The sequence below is a fragment of the Pipistrellus hanaki genome (assembly GCF_964339955.1).
Source record: "Pipistrellus hanaki genome assembly, chromosome: 9".
Taxonomy (NCBI): domain Eukaryota; kingdom Metazoa; phylum Chordata; class Mammalia; order Chiroptera; family Vespertilionidae; genus Pipistrellus; species Pipistrellus hanaki.
This window is the reverse complement of record NC_140511.1, coordinates 77520322-77538008: the sequence shown is the minus strand read 5'-3', so window position 1 is coordinate 77538008 and position 17687 is coordinate 77520322. Positions and strand designations below refer to the sequence as shown.

Genomic DNA, 17687 nt, shown 5'->3' with positions numbered 1-17687 from the left:
ACCCCCGGGAGCCCGGAGCGGCCCCGGGAGAGCCCGAGGCCCGGCGGGCCCGCGCCCGCGCTCCCGCCCCCTCCGGCCCCTCTCCCCGAGCCCGACAGCGCCCCCAGGGGGTGGCCCGGCGCCCCGCGCGCCCCGGGGTGCTTCCCCTTCCCCGCTCCCGGGCCATGGCCCCCGCGCCTTAGACGCCGCCTCCGCCGCCGCCGCTCGGAGCCAGCCCGGGGGCCGGATGGATGGCGCCGGGGGGCCCGGTGAGTACGGGGCGGGCGGGCGGCGAGCCCCTTCCCGGAGCGCCCGGCCGGCCGGTCCGGCGCTGCTGGTGCCCGACGCCGTCCAGGGGCGCCGCGTGCTCCGCGGCCCGGGGCTGGAGCGTCCTGCCCGGCCCCCCGGGCGCTCCCCGGGTCCCGGGGGCCCTGCGGCTGTCCCTCCGGACTTACCCACCCCACCCCCACCCCGCCCTCCGCACCTGGACGGCCCCTGTCCCCGGGTCACCTGGGCCTCTGCTGCTGGCATTTCGTGTCTTTTTACTTCTGACCCCCAACTGTGACCCGGGACCTTCCCCGTGGCTCTGCCCCCGCGGTGCCCGCTCCTGTCACCCCGCATTTCCTCTCCCGGTCCCCGCCGTGTCCCCGCTCTGCCCCGGGGCTGCCGCTCCGGCTCCCGCCTGCCCTGCAGCCTGAGCTCGCTCTGGGTGGGCCCGGTCCCTCCCCGGCTCCGCGGCTCCCTCTGCGGTTCCCACGCCCCGTGGCAGGTCTCCCCGCTTTCCCCGGCTCCCGGGCCGCCCTGCCTGCGGAGGGAGGCCTGGACGGCGGCAGGAGAGGCGCCCTGCCAGCTTCCTCGCGGCCCGCCAGCAGGAGGCTCCGGGTCCTCCGCCGTCTCCTCCCTCCGGGCAGCCTGGGACCGGGCTGCAGCCTCCTGCTCGCATGCAAAGCCGGGCGGAGACAGAGCCCGCGCAGCCTCCCCAGGTGGCGGACCTCCTGAGCAGCCTTCCCCTTCCTTCCCCTTCCCCTTCCCCTTTCCCAGGCGAGGGCCCTGCTCAGCAGGCCCTGCAGGCCCTGAGCCGGCGGCTCCAGGTGCAGGAGAAGGAGATGGAGCTGGTCAAGGCAGCCCTGGCCGAGGCCCTTCGCCTGCTTCGGCTGCAGGCGCCCCCCAGCTCCCTGCAGGACCCCCCCAGCTCCCTGCGGGATCCTGGCCTGACTGCTCCGACCGGGGCCAGGTATGCATGCTGTCACCCCGCGTCCTCCTTCCGGGGCCTCAGCGGGCATCGGGCTGATCCGCTGTCTCCTCCGCAGCCCTGCAGCCCCCGCAGCACTGCCGCCCCCGTGCAGCCCCTCCTTGGTGAGCCGAGGCACCCAGACGGAGACAGAGCTGGAGATGGAGGCGTCCCTGGCAACCCCCCGCCTGAGCAACGGGCCCCCGGCCCCTCAGGGGGGCAGTGAAGAGCCTGGTGGAACCCAGTCTGAGGGAGGGGGCAGCAGCAGCAGTGGTGCTGGCTCCCCGGGGGGTGCTGGCTCCCCTGGGGGCGCTGGCTCCCCGGCCATCCTCAGGCTCGTCCAGCCCCCCCAGTGCACTGACACGTGAGTGTCCTGTGGCCGAGGCTGGAGGGGGGAGGGAGGACCTCGGAGCAGGGTTAGAGGGGATGACCTTCACTGCTCACTGCTCCCGTCAGGGCCCGGAGGAACTCCTCCTCCTCGTCCCCCTGCGAGCGGCCTCGACAGAAGCTCTCCCGGAAGGCAGCGTCCTCGGCCAACCTGTTATTGCGGTCAGGGAGCACGGAGAGGTGGGCGAGGCTCCCCAACCTGCCCCACCCAGGCCCCGCTCTGACCTTCCCCGGGTGGGGTGGGGTGGGAGCCTCATTGCCCAACAGGAAGAAAGGAGCCAGCACTGTGCCAAGTCCTCGACCACCTCCCTCTCATTCAGTCCCATGCACCCTTTGGGGGTAGGTGGTCTCATGCTGTTCATTGTCCAGGTGAGGCCCAGGCCCAGAGAGGGTCAGTCATTTGCCTGGGGCCACACAGCTAGAGGCAGGACTCCAACTCAACTCTCCCTGACCCTAGCTCCTTGCTCTTTCCTCCTTGTCACCATGTTCCTCTGGAGATGCCAAGAGGCTTCTCCAGAAGCTTCCATGATCTCCCTGGGTGACTCTCCACGGAGCTTCGGCCCCGCCCCTTCTCCAGCGGGACACTGAGACTGAGGCAAATCCCAGGGCTGAGCGTAGTTGTCTCAGAGTGTGGCCAGGCCTCAGGACATCCCCGTGTTCCTTCTAGCCCTGCCCTGGGTCTCGCCTTCATTCTCGGAAGAGGCCTCACCAGCTATGACAGTGATCTCCGGAATTCGTTACTTTCCTCCTGAGAGATAAGGGCCCAGAGCCCAGAAGGGCAGGGCTGGGGGACATTCTGGATTCCCTTCCGCCATCGCCTCTGCAGGCCGTTTGGCCGGGGCTCATGCCTTAGGGGGAGTCCGTCTCCTCCAGGGCTGGCCGCCCACCATGCAGACCGTGCCTCGGGGTGACTGTGGCCTCCAGTGGCCCCCCTCTGTGCTCGGCCCCTTTGCACGTCCATCTCGGGACCCGACCCCAACCCCATGCGTCTCTGTCTCCCCGCAGCCGTGGGGGGAAAGACCCCCTCTCCAGCCCCGGGGGTTCGGGATCTCGGAGGAGCAATTACAATCTGGGTAAGCACAGAAGCATCTGGAAGAATGTGGATGAGAGAGCTAGGGTTTGGGCTAGAGCCCCAGGAGCTACTTTGGAGCGACCTGTGAGGTCTGGTGGGGAGAGGTCTGCTCTGGCTTCCCTGGAGGGGGGCTGCAGGGTGGTGGTTGACACCCCCCTTTTCTCTGTAGAAGGCATCTCAGTGAAGATGTTCCTTCGCGGGCGCCCAATTACCATGTACATCCCATCTGGCATCCGCAGCCTTGAGGAGCTGCCCAGCGGCCCGCCCCCGGAGACCCTCAGCCTTGACTGGGTGTATCCTGCCCCCTCCAGGCCCCTGGGAGCCATCTTTCCCATCTTGGGACCCCCCCGTTTATGGTTTCCTCCTGGCTCTGCAGGGACGGGGAACCCCTGAGTCCTCCCTTACCATCCTCTGCCAGCCAGAAGCTCTGTCCTCCCTTCCTCATCCTGCCCTTGACCTGACCCTTTCCTTGACTGCGACCCCCACTCCAGTTACGGGTACAGGGGTCGCGACTCCCGCTCTAACCTGTTCGTGCTGCGTTCTGGGGAGGTGGTCTACTTCATCGCCTGCGTGGTGGTGCTGTACCGGCCCGGGGGAGGCCCCGGGGGGCCTGGAGGCGGCGGCCAGAGGCACTACCGGGGCCACACGGACTGCGTTCGATGGTGAGGGGCCTGGGCCGGGCGGTGGGCAGCCTGGGGTGGGGGTGCTGGGCTTGGCAGACAGAGGGCCTGGGCGGGCATGGAGTAGCAGGAGAGAGGAGCTGCCTAGAGGGGCGGCCTGGGGGGTCTTGAGAGACCCGCCCCCCCTTCCTCAGAGCATCTGCTCCCCCACGTAGCCTGGCCGTCCACCCTGATGGCGTCCGTGTGGCCTCGGGACAGACAGCCGGAGTGGATAAGGATGGAAAGGTGAGGCCAGGCTCAACCCAGACGGAGGACGACCCCGTAGGCCAGCTCTCTGCCCCACGCCTGACCCTTCCCCCGCTCCAGCCCCTGCAGCCCGTGGTGCACGTGTGGGACTCGGAGACGCTGCTGAAGCTGCAGGAGATCGGACTGGGGGCCTTCGAGCGGGGCGTGGGGGCCCTGGCCTTCTCCGTGGTGGTGAGCTGGCCCCCGTCTTCCTTGTCCGGGAGCCCCTTCCTGCACCTCAGCAGGAAGTCTCAGACCTCCTGGCCCGCCTGAACCTTGCCCAGCCGGTTCTCCTGAGAGAGGGCGCGTGTCCCTTCTCCTTCCCTCCCGACCTGTGATGCTGTGTGTGTGTTGCCCAATGACCGTGCCCTCCCAGACCTTGGTCCTCACTCGGCCCCTCCCGTGTGTCTCGCCCTCAGGATCAGGGTGCTTTTCTCTGCGTGGTGGACGATTCCAACGAGCACATGCTGTCCGTGTGGGACTGCAGCCGCGGCACAAAGCTGGCTGAGATCAAGGTGGGGGGCCCGGTGGCCTGCAGGCACCCCCCCGAGCTGGGAGGTGGGGGGCGCCGAGCGTCCAGACTTACCCCTCTATCACTTCCTTTCTGCCTGTCGCCTGGGCAGCTGCCCCCTCTGTGAGGCTGAGGAGTGGGGACTGCAGGAGTTCTGGCCTCCCAGGAGATGATGACAGGCAGGCGGGGGACTAACAGTAGTTGCTCTTTGGGCCGGGGTGTGGAAGGGGGGTACCCCGGGGATTCTGGACCTCCGCAGACCCGCGGTCAGGAGGCGGAGGAAGAGAGACCAGGGGAATGAGGGCGCTCGGGGCCGGGGGTGGCTGAATCCAGCGTCTCCTCTTCAGAGCACCAATGACTCCGTCCTGGCCGTCGGCTTCAGCCCTCGCGACAGCAGCTGCATCGTCACCAGCGGGAAGTCCCACGTCCACTTCTGGAACTGGAGTGGCGCCGTGGGGGCTCCCGGGAATGGGACCCTCACGCGGAAACAGGGTGTCTTTGGGGTGAGGTGTGGATGGGTGCAGGGTGGGGGGGAGGGCAGAGTGGAGATGGAAGTAGTGGTCTGAGGCCTGGAGACCCCGATGCCACCCGGCTCCCAGCGGCCCCGTGACTTTTGGTCTTTGCCCTTTGACCTCCCGTCTCCCCTAGAAATACAAGAAACCCAAGTTTATCCCCTGCTTCGTGTTCCTCCCGGAGGGAGACATCCTCACTGGGGACTCGGAGGGCAACATTCTCACCTGGGGGCGGAGCCTCTCAGACGCCAAGACTCCAGGCCGGGGCGGAGCCAAAGGTGTGTGGTGGGGTGGCTTCTGGAAAATGTAGCCGCTGGAGGGTTTATGGCACATGTGTCAAACACGAGGCCTGCGGGCCAAATCCAGCCCGCCAGGCCTTGCAATGTGGCCCGCACCGCGCTGTCATCACTGCACTCCGCTGTCAGTTTCTGACATTGTCAGTTTATGACTGTTCAGTAAACCATTCGGCCCGCGATTTAGGCTGGATTTTAGATTTTGGCCCCTTCTCTGATTGAGTTCGACACCCCTATGGGAACAGGAGAGGGTTGGCCCTCCCTCCACACACACTTTTTTTTTTTTTTTTTTTTTTTACCTTGCGGGTTGATAGTTCTCTGGGGGACAGTCTAGAAAGGTAGGTAGAGGGCTGGGGCTTTGGGGCCTGCCAGGTTCTGGGTTCAAATCCCAGTGTTGCCACAATGGTCTGGCCTTAGGAAGGGGCTTCAGCTCTTTGAGTCTCAGTGGTCCAGTCTGTAGACGGGGCAGAGACGGTAACCAGTAGGCATCAGGCAGCTGGGAGTTACTGCTCCCTTGCCCACTGCCCTGCACCCCAAGAGCCTGACCCACCCCGGACTCCGCCCACAGAGACCTATGGGATCGTGGCTCAGGCCCACGCTCATGAAGGCTCCATCTTCGCCCTGTGTCTGCGGCGGGACGGGACCGTGCTGAGCGGAGGCGGGCGGGACCGGCGGCTGGTGCAGTGGGGGCCCGGTTTGGTGGCCCTCCAGGAGGCTGAGGTGAGGGCTGGGCTGGAGGGAGGAGGGAGGAGGGAGGAGTGGCCGTGCCCCCTGACTCTCTGCCCCCATGGCAGATCCCTGAGCACTTCGGGGCCGTGCGGGCCATCGCCGAGGGGCCGGGCTCCGAGCTGCTGGTGGGGACCACCAAGAACGCGCTGCTGCGGGGAGACCTGGCCCAGGGCTTCTCCCCCGTGATCCAGGTGGGGGGCCGAGGGCTGTGGGGGCGGGAGGGCGCGGCTGTGGGAGGGCAGGGGTGACGGCCATGCTCCTCTGCAGGGCCATACGGACGAGCTCTGGGGGCTGTGCACACACCCCTTCCAGAACCGCTTCCTCACCTGTGGCCATGACCGCCAGCTCTGCCTGTGGGACGGGGAGGCCCACGCGCTGGCCTGGAGCATCGACCTGAAGGTAGAGCTGGTCCCCAGCGACGCCCCCACCGTGACTCCTGAAGCCCCACGCCTTCCTCAGCACCCCTTCCTCCTGCTCCCTGGAGGCAGCCGGTGTGTCCTGGAATGGCCACTAAATGTTCCTCCTTCTGTGCTGCTGCCTCCAGTACCCCCCCCCCCGCCCCCACCTCTTCCCTGCCCACCCCACGAAGGTCGGTTCCTCTCCCGCCCGGCTCAGGCCTGGGGGCTCAGGGTTCTGAGTATCCCCCGCCAGGCTCCGCCTGCACACACGCTGCCTGCACGCCGCCCTCCTGGGGGTGACCAGGCGTCTGTCTTGGATGGGATCCCTCGCTAGAAAGGCGTCTTCTTTAACCCCCCTTTCTCCCCCCAGGAGACGGGGCTCTGTGCTGACTTCCACCCCAGCGGGGCAGTGGTGGCTGTGGGGCTGAACACGGGGAGGTGAGCGGGAGCCCGGGAAGCAGGGGGATAGGAAGGGTTCCTGGTGACGGCGTGTGCGTGTGCGTGTGCGTGTGCGTGAAGCAGCGTGATCACTGGCAGCTCCAAGCGCCGACTGCACCTTCCTGGTCCTCAGTGCTTCTCCCTGCAGCCTGGGCTCCTGTCTCCGGGGGCAGCTGCCATCGCGCCCCCCCCCCCCCCCCCGCACTTTCCCCGCAGCCCGGCATGGAGGAGGTGGCAGCTCCTAGAGGGGAGCTGTGGAGATGGGGCGCAGAGGGGAGTGACAGGCCTACAGACTCCCCGAGGCTCTTGTAGTCCAGCCCTTTTCCTTGCTCTGTCGACAGCATCAGAAGTTCCTCAGCTCTTACCCGCCCATGGCCCCTTCCCATTGCCCAGTGTCAGCATGCAGTGGGGCCCTGGCCGGCGTGGTGGCTCAACGGTTAGAGCATCGCCTGTGCACCTGAGAGTCACGGGTTCAATTCCCAGTCAAGGGCATGTACTTGGGTTGCAGGTTTGATCCCTGGCCCCGTCTAGTTTTGGGGCCTTCAGAAGGCAACCGATCGATGTGTCTCTCTCACATCGATGTTTACCCCCTCCTCCTCTTCCCTTCCCTTCTCTGAACACCAATGGTGAGGATTAAAAAGAAAAAGGGGAAACAAGAACGCAGTGGGCCTTTCTGTCTGCCTCGGAGCTTTTCTCTGGGTGTCCTGGAGTCTCTCCAGCTTGTCAGCGCGCTGCCCGGGACGGGTGTCCTCACACCTGCCTCCGACCCCTCCCTCTAGGTGGCTGGTTCTGGATACGGAGACCAGAGAGATCGTGTCCGACGTCACCGACGGCAACGAGCAGCTCTCGGTGGTTCGGTACAGCCCAGGTGGGAGCCCTCCCCTCCCCTCCCCTCCCTCCCCGGCCCCAGCCCGGCCCCGGCCCCGCCCTGAGTGACTGTCTTTGTAGATGGGTTGCACCTGGCCATTGGTTCCCATGACAACATGATCTACATCTATAGTGTTTCCAGTGACGGTGCCAAGTCCAGCCGCGTTGGCCGCTGTGTGGTAAGAAAGCTGGGGTGGCGGGTGGGGCATTGCCATGGCAGGGAAACCCCTCAACCGGCCCAGTGCACTTAGGGGGGGTTAGGGGATGGGACCGGGGCCTCCATTTTCAGTCTCTTGACCCTTGCTCCAGGGTCACTCCAGCTTTATCACTCACCTCGACTGGTCCAAGGACGGGAAGTTCATCATGTCCAATTCTGGGGACTATGAGATCCTCTACTGTGAGTGGCCACAGGGTGGGCATGGGGAGAGGGCCACTGGGGTGCGCACACGTGTGTGTGTGTGTGTGTGTGTGTGTGTGTGTGTCTTGGCTCCTGGTTCAAAGGCAGGAAGGATATGTGGGGAGCTCCCGAAGGAGGGGCTGTCACATGGGGACAGGGAGATGGGGTTGGAGTCGGAATTATACACATAGGAGCAATTGATTTGGGGAAAAACCACACACAGTTTTATACCCTCTTTTTCCCACAAGGAGTTGAAAACGTACTAAGACTGTTTGGGAAAAGCTGCGGAGGGCAGGTGTGGGGGCTGCGCATCTGGGGAGAGGCCTGCCAGCGCAGGAAGCAGGGGGGTGAGGGGAGGGGGAGCTGGGTTCTGCTCCGGGCTGAGGGCTGCTGCGGTGACAGATCACAGGCCACGGCCCACAGCCTCCGTCAGCCTTTCCCGCCAGGCCCTCCCGCCTCTTCCCCACCGAGGGCCGGGTGAGGGCTGAGCCGGGTGGGCGCCCTCTCCCCAGGGAACGTGGCTGCAGGCTGCAAACTGGAGAGGAATCGTTATGACAACCGAGACCGGGAGTGGGCCACCTACACCTGCGTGCTGGGCTTCCACGTGTACGGTGAGCGGGGCGCACACAGGGCTGCGGGGCCTGTCCGGCCCGGGCCTGCTGGGCGGCGTCCAGGGACGGGTGTCCAGCGGCCAGCAGGCCCGGCCCGGAGGCGCTGCGCTCCCCGGGAGGGAAGGATTGCCGGGAACGTGGCGGGTGGGCGGCCGGAGCAGCACCCGGAGCCGAGCGTGAGGCTCTGGGCTGTGGGCGGAGGCAGGAGGGGAGGAGGCCGGGCTGAGCTGAGCAGCCGCTGTGCCGACAGGCGTGTGGCCAGATGGCTCGGACGGCACGGACATCAACTCCCTGTGCCGCTCCCACAACGAGCGCGTGGTGGCCGTGGCGGACGACTTCTGCAAGGTGCACCTCTTCCAGTACCCGTGCGCGCGCGCCAAGGTGAGGCCGGGCCCGGGGGAGGGCGGCCCGCCGCGCCGCAGCCGCCGCAACTCCCCCGCCTCCCCCGCAGGCGCCCAGCCTCGTGTACGGCGGCCACGGCAGCCACGTGACCAGCGTCCGCTTCACCCACAACGACTCGCACCTCATCTCGCTGGGCGGCAAGGACGCCAGCATCTTCCAGTGGCGCGTGCTGGGCGCCGGGGGCTCGGGGCCGGCGCCCCCCGCCACGCCCTCTCGAACCCCATCTCTGTCCCCGGCCTCGTCTCTGGACGTCTGACCGCTGTGGAAAGGGACCCGCACGGGCCCAGCCGCCCAGCTCCGCCCCAGGACCAGGGGCCGACCTCTTCCTCGACTTGGAGACATTCCCAATCGCGCATTCCCCGGGAGGGGGTGACCGGCACCCCAGCACACACTGTACAGACCCGCTGGCTGCGCCGGGCCGCCCCAGCCTGGGCCCCGGTTCCCGCCGCCTGCGGGGGGGCAATAAACCGAAAGCAAAGCCGCCTCCCAGTGCCTTTGTGGGGCTCGGCTGGGCGCCGCCGGGCGGGGCGGGGGTGGGGACGGGGAGCATGGGGAGCGCGCGCGGGCCGCTCGTGCAAACCGCAGGCAGAGCCGCTCGCAAATAACCCCGCGCTGCGCCGGGCGGCGGGCGGGCGGGGCGGCGGGCGTGGCCAGGGTTAAGCCGGGGCCGCCCCCGGGGGCGGGGCGGGGCCTCGACGGAAATAGCCGAGCGCGGGCCGCGGCGGCCGGAGACAGCCGAGCGGCTTCCGGAAGTGGCCGAGCGCCGGGGTCTCGCTCCGCGACCCTAGCCGAGCGCCCGCCTTGTTCTCCCGTCGGCCGAAGGCGCTCGGGAAGGAGGCAAAGCCCGAGGCCGCGGGCCCAACGTCTGGAGCGGCTCCGCGAGGACCGGCCCGAGCCGGCTCCGAGCCGCCGCGGCCGAGGCCGTTCCGGAAGAAGCCGAGCGGCGGCGCGGCCTCGGCGGCCGGCGGGAGCGGCGGCGGCGGCGGCGCTGCGCGGCGGGCGGAGATGAGCTGCGACGGCTGAGGCGGCGGCGGTGCCGGCTGCGCGTGCCCGACCGAGACTTCCGCGCGGCGCCCGCTCCGTGCCCGGCCTTCGCCTCGGGCCGAGCCCCAGCCCCGAGCCTCCCGGGCCCTTTGTGCGGCCGGAGGCGGCGGCGGGAACGGCCATGGCGGCCAACATGTACCGGGTGGGGGGTGAGTACCGGGCAGGGGCTGCGGGCCCCGGGCGGGAGTGGTGGGAGTCGGGACCCGAGAGGCTCGTCCCGGGCGGCGTGGTCCGGAGCGCGGCCCGGAACCGGAGCGGGGAGCGGGGAGCGGGGAGCGGGACCCGAGGTTCCCGGAGGCTCCCCGGCAGCAGCCCGGCCGCGAAGGGGCCCCCGTCGGGGAGCCGGCTCGGGGGACGGGGTCCCGCGGGAGCTGACAAGCCGGCCGGGGCGGTCGCTTTGCCACTCGGCCCTGCGCTGGAGCCCGGGGGGCAGCCCCAGCGCTGAGTTGGGACTCCAGGCCGCCCCCTGCGCCTTCCTAACTTAAGGCTCACTTTTGAGTGAAAGATCTGACTTTGGAACCAGGTGGTCGGGGTGGGGGGGGCATCCGCTATTTTCTATTAGTCTCCCCACTTCCACTTTCCAGGGTCCCTTACCTCCTGCCCCTCCCCCAGGCCGGTCTCCCCCCCCCCCCCTCCTCTGATCTCCCGGCTCTCCCCTCCCCCGCCCGCAGATTACGTCTATTTTGAGAACTCCTCCAGCAATCCCTACCTGGTGAGGCGGATTGAAGAGCTCAACAAGGTGAGCGGAGCGGCCCCGCCGCCCCCCAGCGGGGCCCCTGCCCGCGGAGGTCTCTAACCCCAGGACCCATTCATATTCATTCATTCGTTTGTGTGTTGGGGAAAGGCCGCTGAGAGCTCCGTGGGAAATGGACTTGACCCTCTCCCTGGGGGCGGAGGAAAGGGCTGGGAGGTCTGTCCGCAAACATGTGCCCTTATTTATAATGTCGGAGCGTTTGCCGCCTCCCTTAGGAACGCACTGACAGTTGTTCGTCGGTGCCTTTCTGCTTTTCGCCGACCGCTTCCCCTTCCCCTCTCAGACTGCGAATGGAAACGTGGAGGCCAAGGTGGTGTGCCTCTTCCGGCGGAGGGACATCTCCAGCAGCCTCAACAGCCTGGCTGATAGCAATGCCAGTGAGTGTGGGCGCCCCCTCCCTGCCCCCCGCCCCCCACGGCCTGAGGCCTGGGCATGCCCTTGCAGGTGTCTCTCCTGGTAGCATGCCCAAGGCAGGGAGTGCGTTTGGGGGTGGGAGGTGCCTGGTCTGGGAGGGAGGCCTGTCTTTACACGTCGGGGTTGGAAGCAGGGTGGCGGGACCACGGTAAGGAGGGCCAGGCCGCGGCCTGTGTGGGAGTGTGCGTGTGGAGGTGAGAGTTAGAGGGATGGCAGTGTCTACTTACTTTCTTGTTTTGAGGTGATCGTGTGTACATGGGGGTGTGTGTGGGGGGAGCTTTGGAGAAGCAAAGGCCAGTGACCAAGGTCAAGGTGAGGAAGAGGAGATGGCCCGTGGAAGCCCGCACAATAGGGGAGCAGGCTTACTGTGAGACCACGAGGTGGTGAGAGTACATGGAAGGGACAGTGTAAGAGGCAAAGGAAGTTCTCCTGCACTTTTCCCTCTCTCTCATCTCCTGTTTCCCCCTTCGCTCCATTTCACACCGTTTCCTTTCCCTCCAGAGCCTTCTCTTTATGCTTTCGTCTTCTTTCAAAAAACATGATCTCTCCCAGTTTTCTTTATTTCTTTTCTTTCCTACTTTGGCTTTCTTTCCCCTGTTTCCTGTTCCTCCTTCCTAAATTATTTTTCATATTTCAGGCTGCTTTGGGCATGAAGGGGTTACAGAGGAGCTGGGCCTAACAAGGTCTCTGGCCTTCTGGGGTTTCCGGCTCCATCTGGCAGGGGCTGACCTTGGCCTTGTCCAATCAGAAGGGGTGTGGGGGGGTGTGGTCCCCCTTCCCTTAGCACAGGGTTTCCGGAGCTCACAGGCGAGGGGTGGAGCCTGCTGCACCCCCCACCTTCTCCCTGTGGTTGGGAACAATGCACCACTGCATCTGGGCCCCTGGCTCTTCTGCCCCGCCCACGGGCTGGCACCCAGCCAGCTTAACCCTTTCCACCAAGGTTTCAGGCCAGTGGCAGCTCCCTGGGGGGGAGGTGTTGCCACTGGGCTGAGAGGTACTGCCCTTAAAAGCCCCGCAAGCTTACCCACGTGGGCAGTGAGGGGTGTGAGGACTGGGTGGTGTTTAAGAAATCGGAAAAGAGGAAGTGTGAGAAGTAACCTGGGGTGATGCTTTTTCATCTTACACGTTTCTGGACCTCAGGCCGGGTTAGCGAGAAAGAGACAAGACATTCTTGCTGGCCTGGCACCTGGTGTGGGACATACTTTGGTGGCGCTTTTGTCCCCAGCAGCTCTTCCCTACGAGCCTCAGTGATGAGAGCTGGGGAGAGCGGCCGGTGAGGGTGTGGAAGGCAGAGGCCTGGGAGTGCCAGGAACCCCTCCGAGGCAGGACCCGTTGCCCCGGGGCTAGGCTGCTTCTTTCTGGGTGGGTTCTGACTCGGTGCCTTCCTCCTTCCTCTCCCAGGGGAGTTTGAAGAGGAGTCAAAGCAGCCAGGGGTGTCGGAGCAGCAGCGACATCAGCTGAAGCACCGGGAGCTTTTTCTTTCTCGGCAGTTTGAGTCCTTGCCAGCCACCCACATCCGGTACGGGACAGCAGGCCCGGCCAGCAGCACTGCTTTAGGGGACGGAGAGGAGGGTGGTGTGCGGGGACGCTGGGGTAAGGTGCTCACCCAGAGTCTTCTGACCTCTCTTTAGTGGAAAATGCAGCGTGACCCTCCTGAACGAGACAGATATCTTGAGTCAGTATCTGGAAAAGGAGGTGAGAAAGAGGTGTTGGGTGAGGGGGGCTGGCATTTCCCCAAGAGGCAGGAGGAAAGAGGACTGAGGAGGCGCGGGCTCCAGGCCACGTGCTTTGGAGACTCTGCGGACACGGGCCCTGCCCTGAGGATTGCTGCCCGCTCACCCCCTTCCCTCCCCCCAGGACTGCTTCTTCTACTCCCTGGTGTTCGACCCTGTGCAGAAGACGCTGCTCGCCGACCAGGGGGAGATCCGTGTTGGCTGCAAATACCAAGCTGAGATCCCAGACCGCCTGGCCGAGGGTGAGCAGAGGACAGGCGTGTGGCTGCCGGCTTCGCTGCCGTCAGGGTCTGAGCCATGTGCCGGGCAGGTCTGCCTGCTCTGGGCTGCGACCCTGACGGAATGCAGCCTCTGAGCTGGAAGGGGCGAGACAGCGGGGAGAGACGTCTGAGGGTCGAGGTGCCTGATGGAACCGTCAGCACCCAGCCTTCACCTCCTGCTGGGGTTCCACCGCCCCTGCCTTCTCTCCCTGCTGACGCCGGTGCCCTTTCCTCAGGAGAGTCCGATAACCGGAACCAGCAGAAGATGGAGATGAAGGTCTGGGACCCAGACAACCCCCTGACGGACCGGCAGATCGACCAGTTCCTCGTGGTGGCCCGGTGAGGGTGGGGGCAGTGTTCTGCGTCGGACATTGTTCTCCTTTGGGCACGGGGGCTGTTCTTTTCTCCCCGGCTCAGCTCCGCAGCCACTCCTGCTTGCTTTTCTCCTGACGCCCCCGTTTCTCTCTCAGCGCGGTGGGCACCTTCGCGAGAGCCCTGGATTGTAGCAGCTCCATCCGGCAGCCAAGCCTGCACATGAGTGCAGCTGCTGCCTCTCGGGATATCACCCTGGTGAGCAGGCGCGGGTGGTGGTGGGGGGACTGGGAGCCTGGGACAGGCGGGGGTGTTTCTGAGTGAGTGGGTTGTTGAAAGCAGCAGGAGAGCGTGCTGAGGGTCTCGGTCATCAGCATGGTTTCCTGCCTGCCCGTAGTTCCACGCGATGGACACACTGCAGAGGAACGGCTACGACCTGGCCAAGGCCATGTCCACGCTGGTGCCCCAGGGGGGCCCCGTGCTGTGCCGGGACGAGATGGAGGAGTGGTCTGCCTCTGAGGCCATGCTGTTTGAGGAGGCCCTGGAGAAGTACGGCAAGGACTTCAATGACATTCGCCAGGACTTTGTAAGTGAGGGGGCTGGGCTCGGAGGCGGAAGACAGCAGGTGAGGGCACCAGGACCTGGGGCCAGCCGCGAGCTCACCCGTGTTCCCTCTGCCCTCCTTAGCTGCCCTGGAAGTCGCTGGCCAGCATAGTCCAGTTCTATTACATGTGGAAAACCACAGACCGCTACATTCAGCAGGTACGGCCTGGGCCGGAGGCGGGCGGAGGCCTCCTGCTGAGATGCTCTCTGACCCTTCTCTGTCCTCCCTCCCTGCAGAAGAGACTGAAGGCTGCGGAAGCAGACAGCAAACTGAAACAGGTCTACATCCCCACCTAGTGAGTGAGGCGGGCGGGGCTCCCCCCCTCCCGCCCCCAGCGATGGGGGTGGGCAGGAGGCCGGGCCGCGTCATTGTAGAGACAGGTGGAGACGTTATTTTCCTGGAATTCTTTTCTCTTCTCCCCACTCCTGCCCGCTAGCACCAAACCAAATCCTAACCAGATCATCTCCGTGGGCTCAAAGCCTGGCATGAATGGCGCAGGATTCCAGAAGGGCCTGACTTGCGAGAGCTGCCACAGTGAGTTCCCGGGAGGGCTAGGGAGGCTGGGGGTGGGGAGGGTCTGCCCCACCCAAGAGCCTGAGGGCTCAGGTGGCGAGCCCCACCTGACCTCCACCTCCTCTGCTCTTTCAGCCACACAGTCTGCTCAGTGGTACGCCTGGGGGCCCCCCAACATGCAGTGCCGCCTCTGTGCTTCCTGCTGGATCTACTGGAAGAAGTACGGGGGACTGAAGACCCCTACCCAGCTGGAGGGCGCTGCGCGGGCCGCAACAGTACGGACTGATGGAGCAGGAGGGGAGGAGAGTGGCATATTGGTGTGGACTTAGGTGAAGGCCAGAGCAGCCAGCTGCATAGATGGGGTGGCTGATGTGCAGGGGAGGGCAGGGCAGGGTGGTGTAGGGCCAGGAGGGCAGGACTGAGTAGCCCTCTTCAGAGGAAGGAAGAAAGCCTCGGCGTCCATCTGTGTTTCCCTGTGTTCTCCCAGGAGCCACACTCGAGGGGTCATTTGTCCAGACCCGAAGCCCAAAGTCTCTCCCCCTATACGACCAGCGCCAACCGGGCCAAGCTGCTGGCCAAGAACAGGCAGACATTCCTGCTCCAGACCACCAAGCTGACCCGTCTTGCCAGACGCATGTGCAGGGACCTGTTACAGCCGAGGAGGGCTGCTCGGCGCCCCTATGCCCCCATCAATGCCAATGCCATCAAGGCCGAGTGTAAGCAGGAGTGCCGGGCTGGTGGCGGTTAGGGGTTGCCTGGCCAGGGCCGGTGTGTCTGGGTGTTCTGTGACAGCGGGGAGATAGGCGCAGGGGTTTAAGATGCAGACGTGGCTCCTGGCCCAGGAGAGGCCGGAATAGATCGGCCCCTTCAGAAGCTCCCACCCTCTCTCCAGGCTCCATCCGACTGCCTAAGGCCGCCAAGACTCCACTGAAGATTCACCCTCTGGTGCGGCTGCCCCTAGCAACTATCGTCAAGGATCTGGGTATGTGACGAGAACCAGACTGGGTACGAGTGGGTACAGGCAGGGGAACCAGTTAGGCTGGTGTCAGGCTTGCAGTCCTTCTACTGTTGAAACTCCTCTCCCCTCGCTTTTTTCTTTCCCATTCAGGCCTTGAGATTTAGTCTTAGCAAACTGTGCTCTTGCAGGTTAATAATACTTTCTCATGAGCTATCCGGTATGACCACACTGATTTGACAAGGTTATACTCCTGTGTGACTTTTGAAATACGTGTTAAGTTTTTGAGGAGTCAGAAGCTATATGGGTGCCCTAGCCGGTGGACTGAAGGGTCTCGGGTTCAGTTTCGGTCAAGGGCACATGCCCAGGTTGTGGGCTCAAACCCCAGGGGGGAGCATGCAGGAGGCAGCCGATCAATGAATCTCTCTCATTGATGTTTCTATCTCTTTCTCCCTCTCCCTTCCTCTCTGAAATCCACAAAAATATATTTTAAGAAAAAGCTGTCTGGGGATTTTTTACTTGTGTGGGGTCAGTGCCCCTAATCTCCACATTGTTTAAGGGTCAGCTGTACTGGTAATGGCTTGCCAGACCCTCCCCCATCACTGCTCTCAGGGATGCCCAGGAACCTGCATAGAGAAAAGAAAGGATGCACATTAATTAATTAATTAATTAATTTTTTTTTTTTACCTCGCAGTGGCCCAGGCACCTCTGAAACCAAAAACACCTCGGGGTACTAAGACACCGATCAACAGAAACCAGCTGACCCAGAGCCGGGCCCTGGGGGGCATCATGGTGAAACGGGCCTATGAGACGGTGAGTGAGGCCGGGGCGGGCGCGCTGGGGGGCTTTGGTTTATGCCCGGATCTGAGGAGAGTCCCTTCACTGTGCTCTCCCCTCTCTCAGATGGCAGGGGCAGGGGTTCCCTTCTCTGCCAATGGACGGCCTCTGGCTTCAGGGATTCGCTCGAGCTCCCAGCCAGCAGCCAAGCGTCAGAAACTAAACCCCGCTGATGCCCCCAATCCTGTGGTGTTTGTGGCCACAAAAGACACCAGGTAAGGGGGACTCTTCCCCCCACCCCACGTGGGAATCGATGCTTTGAGATTCATTCCCTATCCCCACGAGGGAGTCTGTACTACTTGATCTTCAATAAATTATTTCCACCTTTGCTATATATAAAAAAAAAAGATACTAGGTAAGGAGCCCGCCATGGGAGCGGGCCGAGAAGTTGGCAACCCAGGCTGGTGGCGTGGGAGATAGGAGTGCAGAGCTGGGCCAGCAACAGGGAGACGGTGCAGGCCAGGGGTGCCGGCAGGAACGGCCGGAGGAATTGTATTGTGGAATGTGGGGTTGCAACTCGGGGGTCTTCGCCTTCTGGATTCCCCTCTTCTCTTCCGGGCCAGGGCCCTTCGGAAAGCTCTGACTCACCTGGAGATGCGGCGAGCTGCCCGCAGGCCCAACTTGCCCCTGAAGGTGAAGCCACCGCTGATAGCAGTGAGGCCCCCAGTCTCTCTGCCTGCACCCTCACATCCTGCCAGCACCAATGAGCCCATTGTCCTGGAGGACTGAACTTCGGGGGCGGGAGGGGGGCTGGAAGCTAGAGGATGGGTGCCCAGTTCACCCAGGTTCCCTTCTCTTTAGTGTCGGAGGGAGGAAGGGAGGGAGGGAGGGAAGGAGGGAGCCAGTGTGTGTCCTGGAGGGAGTGGGCGCCCTCTGGTGTCACCACCTCAGGGCTTGACTCCTTCCCTTGCTGCCCCCGCCGGCTGAGGGAAGGCGGACTGCAGGCTGGGCCCCTGCTGGGGCACGGCCTCTTGGGAATAGGACCCACAACTGTCCTGGACAGTTTTAGGGGGAGGGTTTTTTAATTTTTTAAAAATTTTGCCTCCCTTTGTGAAGGGACGACGGGAGGGGAAGAGTAAACAGACACCTGGTTGGGGGCGGGGACGTGCACTGCCATGTCTATTCTTTTTCTTTTTCCTAATTGGGGCTTTCTCTTCCTGTCCGGTGTCCGGACTTTGCTAAATAGTTTGAGGCCCCCAAGCTGGCATCAAACCCAGCCCATGCTCACTCTCTCCTCCCCTCCCTTTGTCCCCTCTGCCTTTTGTACGCCAATTCTCAGAAATAAAGACCTTTTGTCCATTTTTTAAACGTTGATTCTGTAATTGGTTCTTATAGTAACAAATAAAAAGCTGTTTTCTTCAGCTCCTCCTGGCTCAGCTGTTCTCTGCTATGAGTGTGTGGGGGTGTGTGTCTTAGTTGGAAAATAAAACACAGAGGGGGCTTGCCCTGGGGGCAGCGCTGTGAGATGCAGCCTGAGCAGGTGGCCCTCTGTGAGGCCCAAACGGCTCCCCAGTTCCTATGGTGACCCA

General features: G+C 64.2%; 2 protein-coding genes across 4 annotated transcripts; both read left to right on the top strand.

Annotated features, from left to right (window-relative positions):
* The first annotated feature begins 120 nt into the window (after nt 1-120).
* On the top strand, nt 121-9407 carry EML3 (EMAP like 3). 3 transcript variants are annotated; one of them, XM_084895808.1, is made up of 22 exons: nt 121-248; nt 1021-1213; nt 1290-1574; nt 1667-1777; nt 2603-2670; nt 2839-2962; nt 3161-3331; nt 3505-3574; nt 3656-3766; nt 3994-4089; nt 4433-4588; nt 4734-4875; nt 5459-5610; nt 5685-5810; nt 5887-6018; nt 6388-6455; nt 7235-7323; nt 7404-7501; nt 7632-7719; nt 8232-8330; nt 8691-8711; nt 8782-9407. In XM_084895808.1, exons 1-22 carry the CDS (start codon nt 227-229, stop codon nt 9390-9392), a joined length of 3033 nt encoding a protein of 1010 aa, XP_084751934.1. In that variant the 5' UTR covers nt 121-226; the 3' UTR covers nt 9393-9407. The 3 variants fall into 3 exon arrangements, with proteins under 3 accessions (XP_084751934.1, XP_084751932.1, XP_084751933.1); XM_084895806.1 differs by having other exon boundaries at nt 8581-8711; nt 8782-9220; XM_084895807.1 differs by having other exon boundaries at nt 7456-7501; nt 8581-8711; nt 8782-9215.
* A 57-nt stretch (nt 9408-9464) lies between these two features.
* On the top strand, nt 9465-17519 carry MTA2 (metastasis associated 1 family member 2). The gene is made up of 18 exons (XM_084895863.1): nt 9465-9925; nt 10448-10515; nt 10814-10907; nt 12346-12463; nt 12576-12639; nt 12802-12919; nt 13174-13276; nt 13408-13507; nt 13647-13835; nt 13937-14011; nt 14090-14148; nt 14290-14387; nt 14502-14641; nt 14854-15082; nt 15259-15348; nt 16016-16134; nt 16225-16373; nt 16722-17519. The coding sequence occupies exons 1-18, from the start codon at nt 9898-9900 to the stop codon at nt 16885-16887; spliced, it is 2007 nt and encodes a 668-aa protein (XP_084751989.1). The 5' UTR covers nt 9465-9897; the 3' UTR covers nt 16888-17519.
* The last annotated feature ends 168 nt before the right edge of the window (nt 17520-17687 follow it).

Bases quoted from the DNA above. Each gene is read 5' to 3' on its own strand.
- MTA2 (XM_084895863.1), top strand. From the start codon at position 9,898: ATGGCGGCCAACATGTACCGGGTGGGGG. The intron at 12,920-13,173 runs GTGAGCAGAGGA...CCCTTTCCTCAG, and splicing joins CCCAGACCGCCTGGCCGAGG to GAGAGTCCGATAACCGGAAC. The intron at 13,836-13,936 runs GTAAGTGAGGGG...TGCCCTCCTTAG, and splicing joins ATGACATTCGCCAGGACTTT to CTGCCCTGGAAGTCGCTGGC.
- EML3 (XM_084895808.1), top strand. From the start codon at position 227: ATGGATGGCGCCGGGGGGCCCG. The intron at 5,811-5,886 runs GTGGGGGGCCGA...GCTCCTCTGCAG, and splicing joins GCTTCTCCCCCGTGATCCAG to GGCCATACGGACGAGCTCTG. The intron at 6,456-7,234 runs GTGAGCGGGAGC...CCCTCCCTCTAG, and splicing joins GTGGGGCTGAACACGGGGAG to GTGGCTGGTTCTGGATACGG.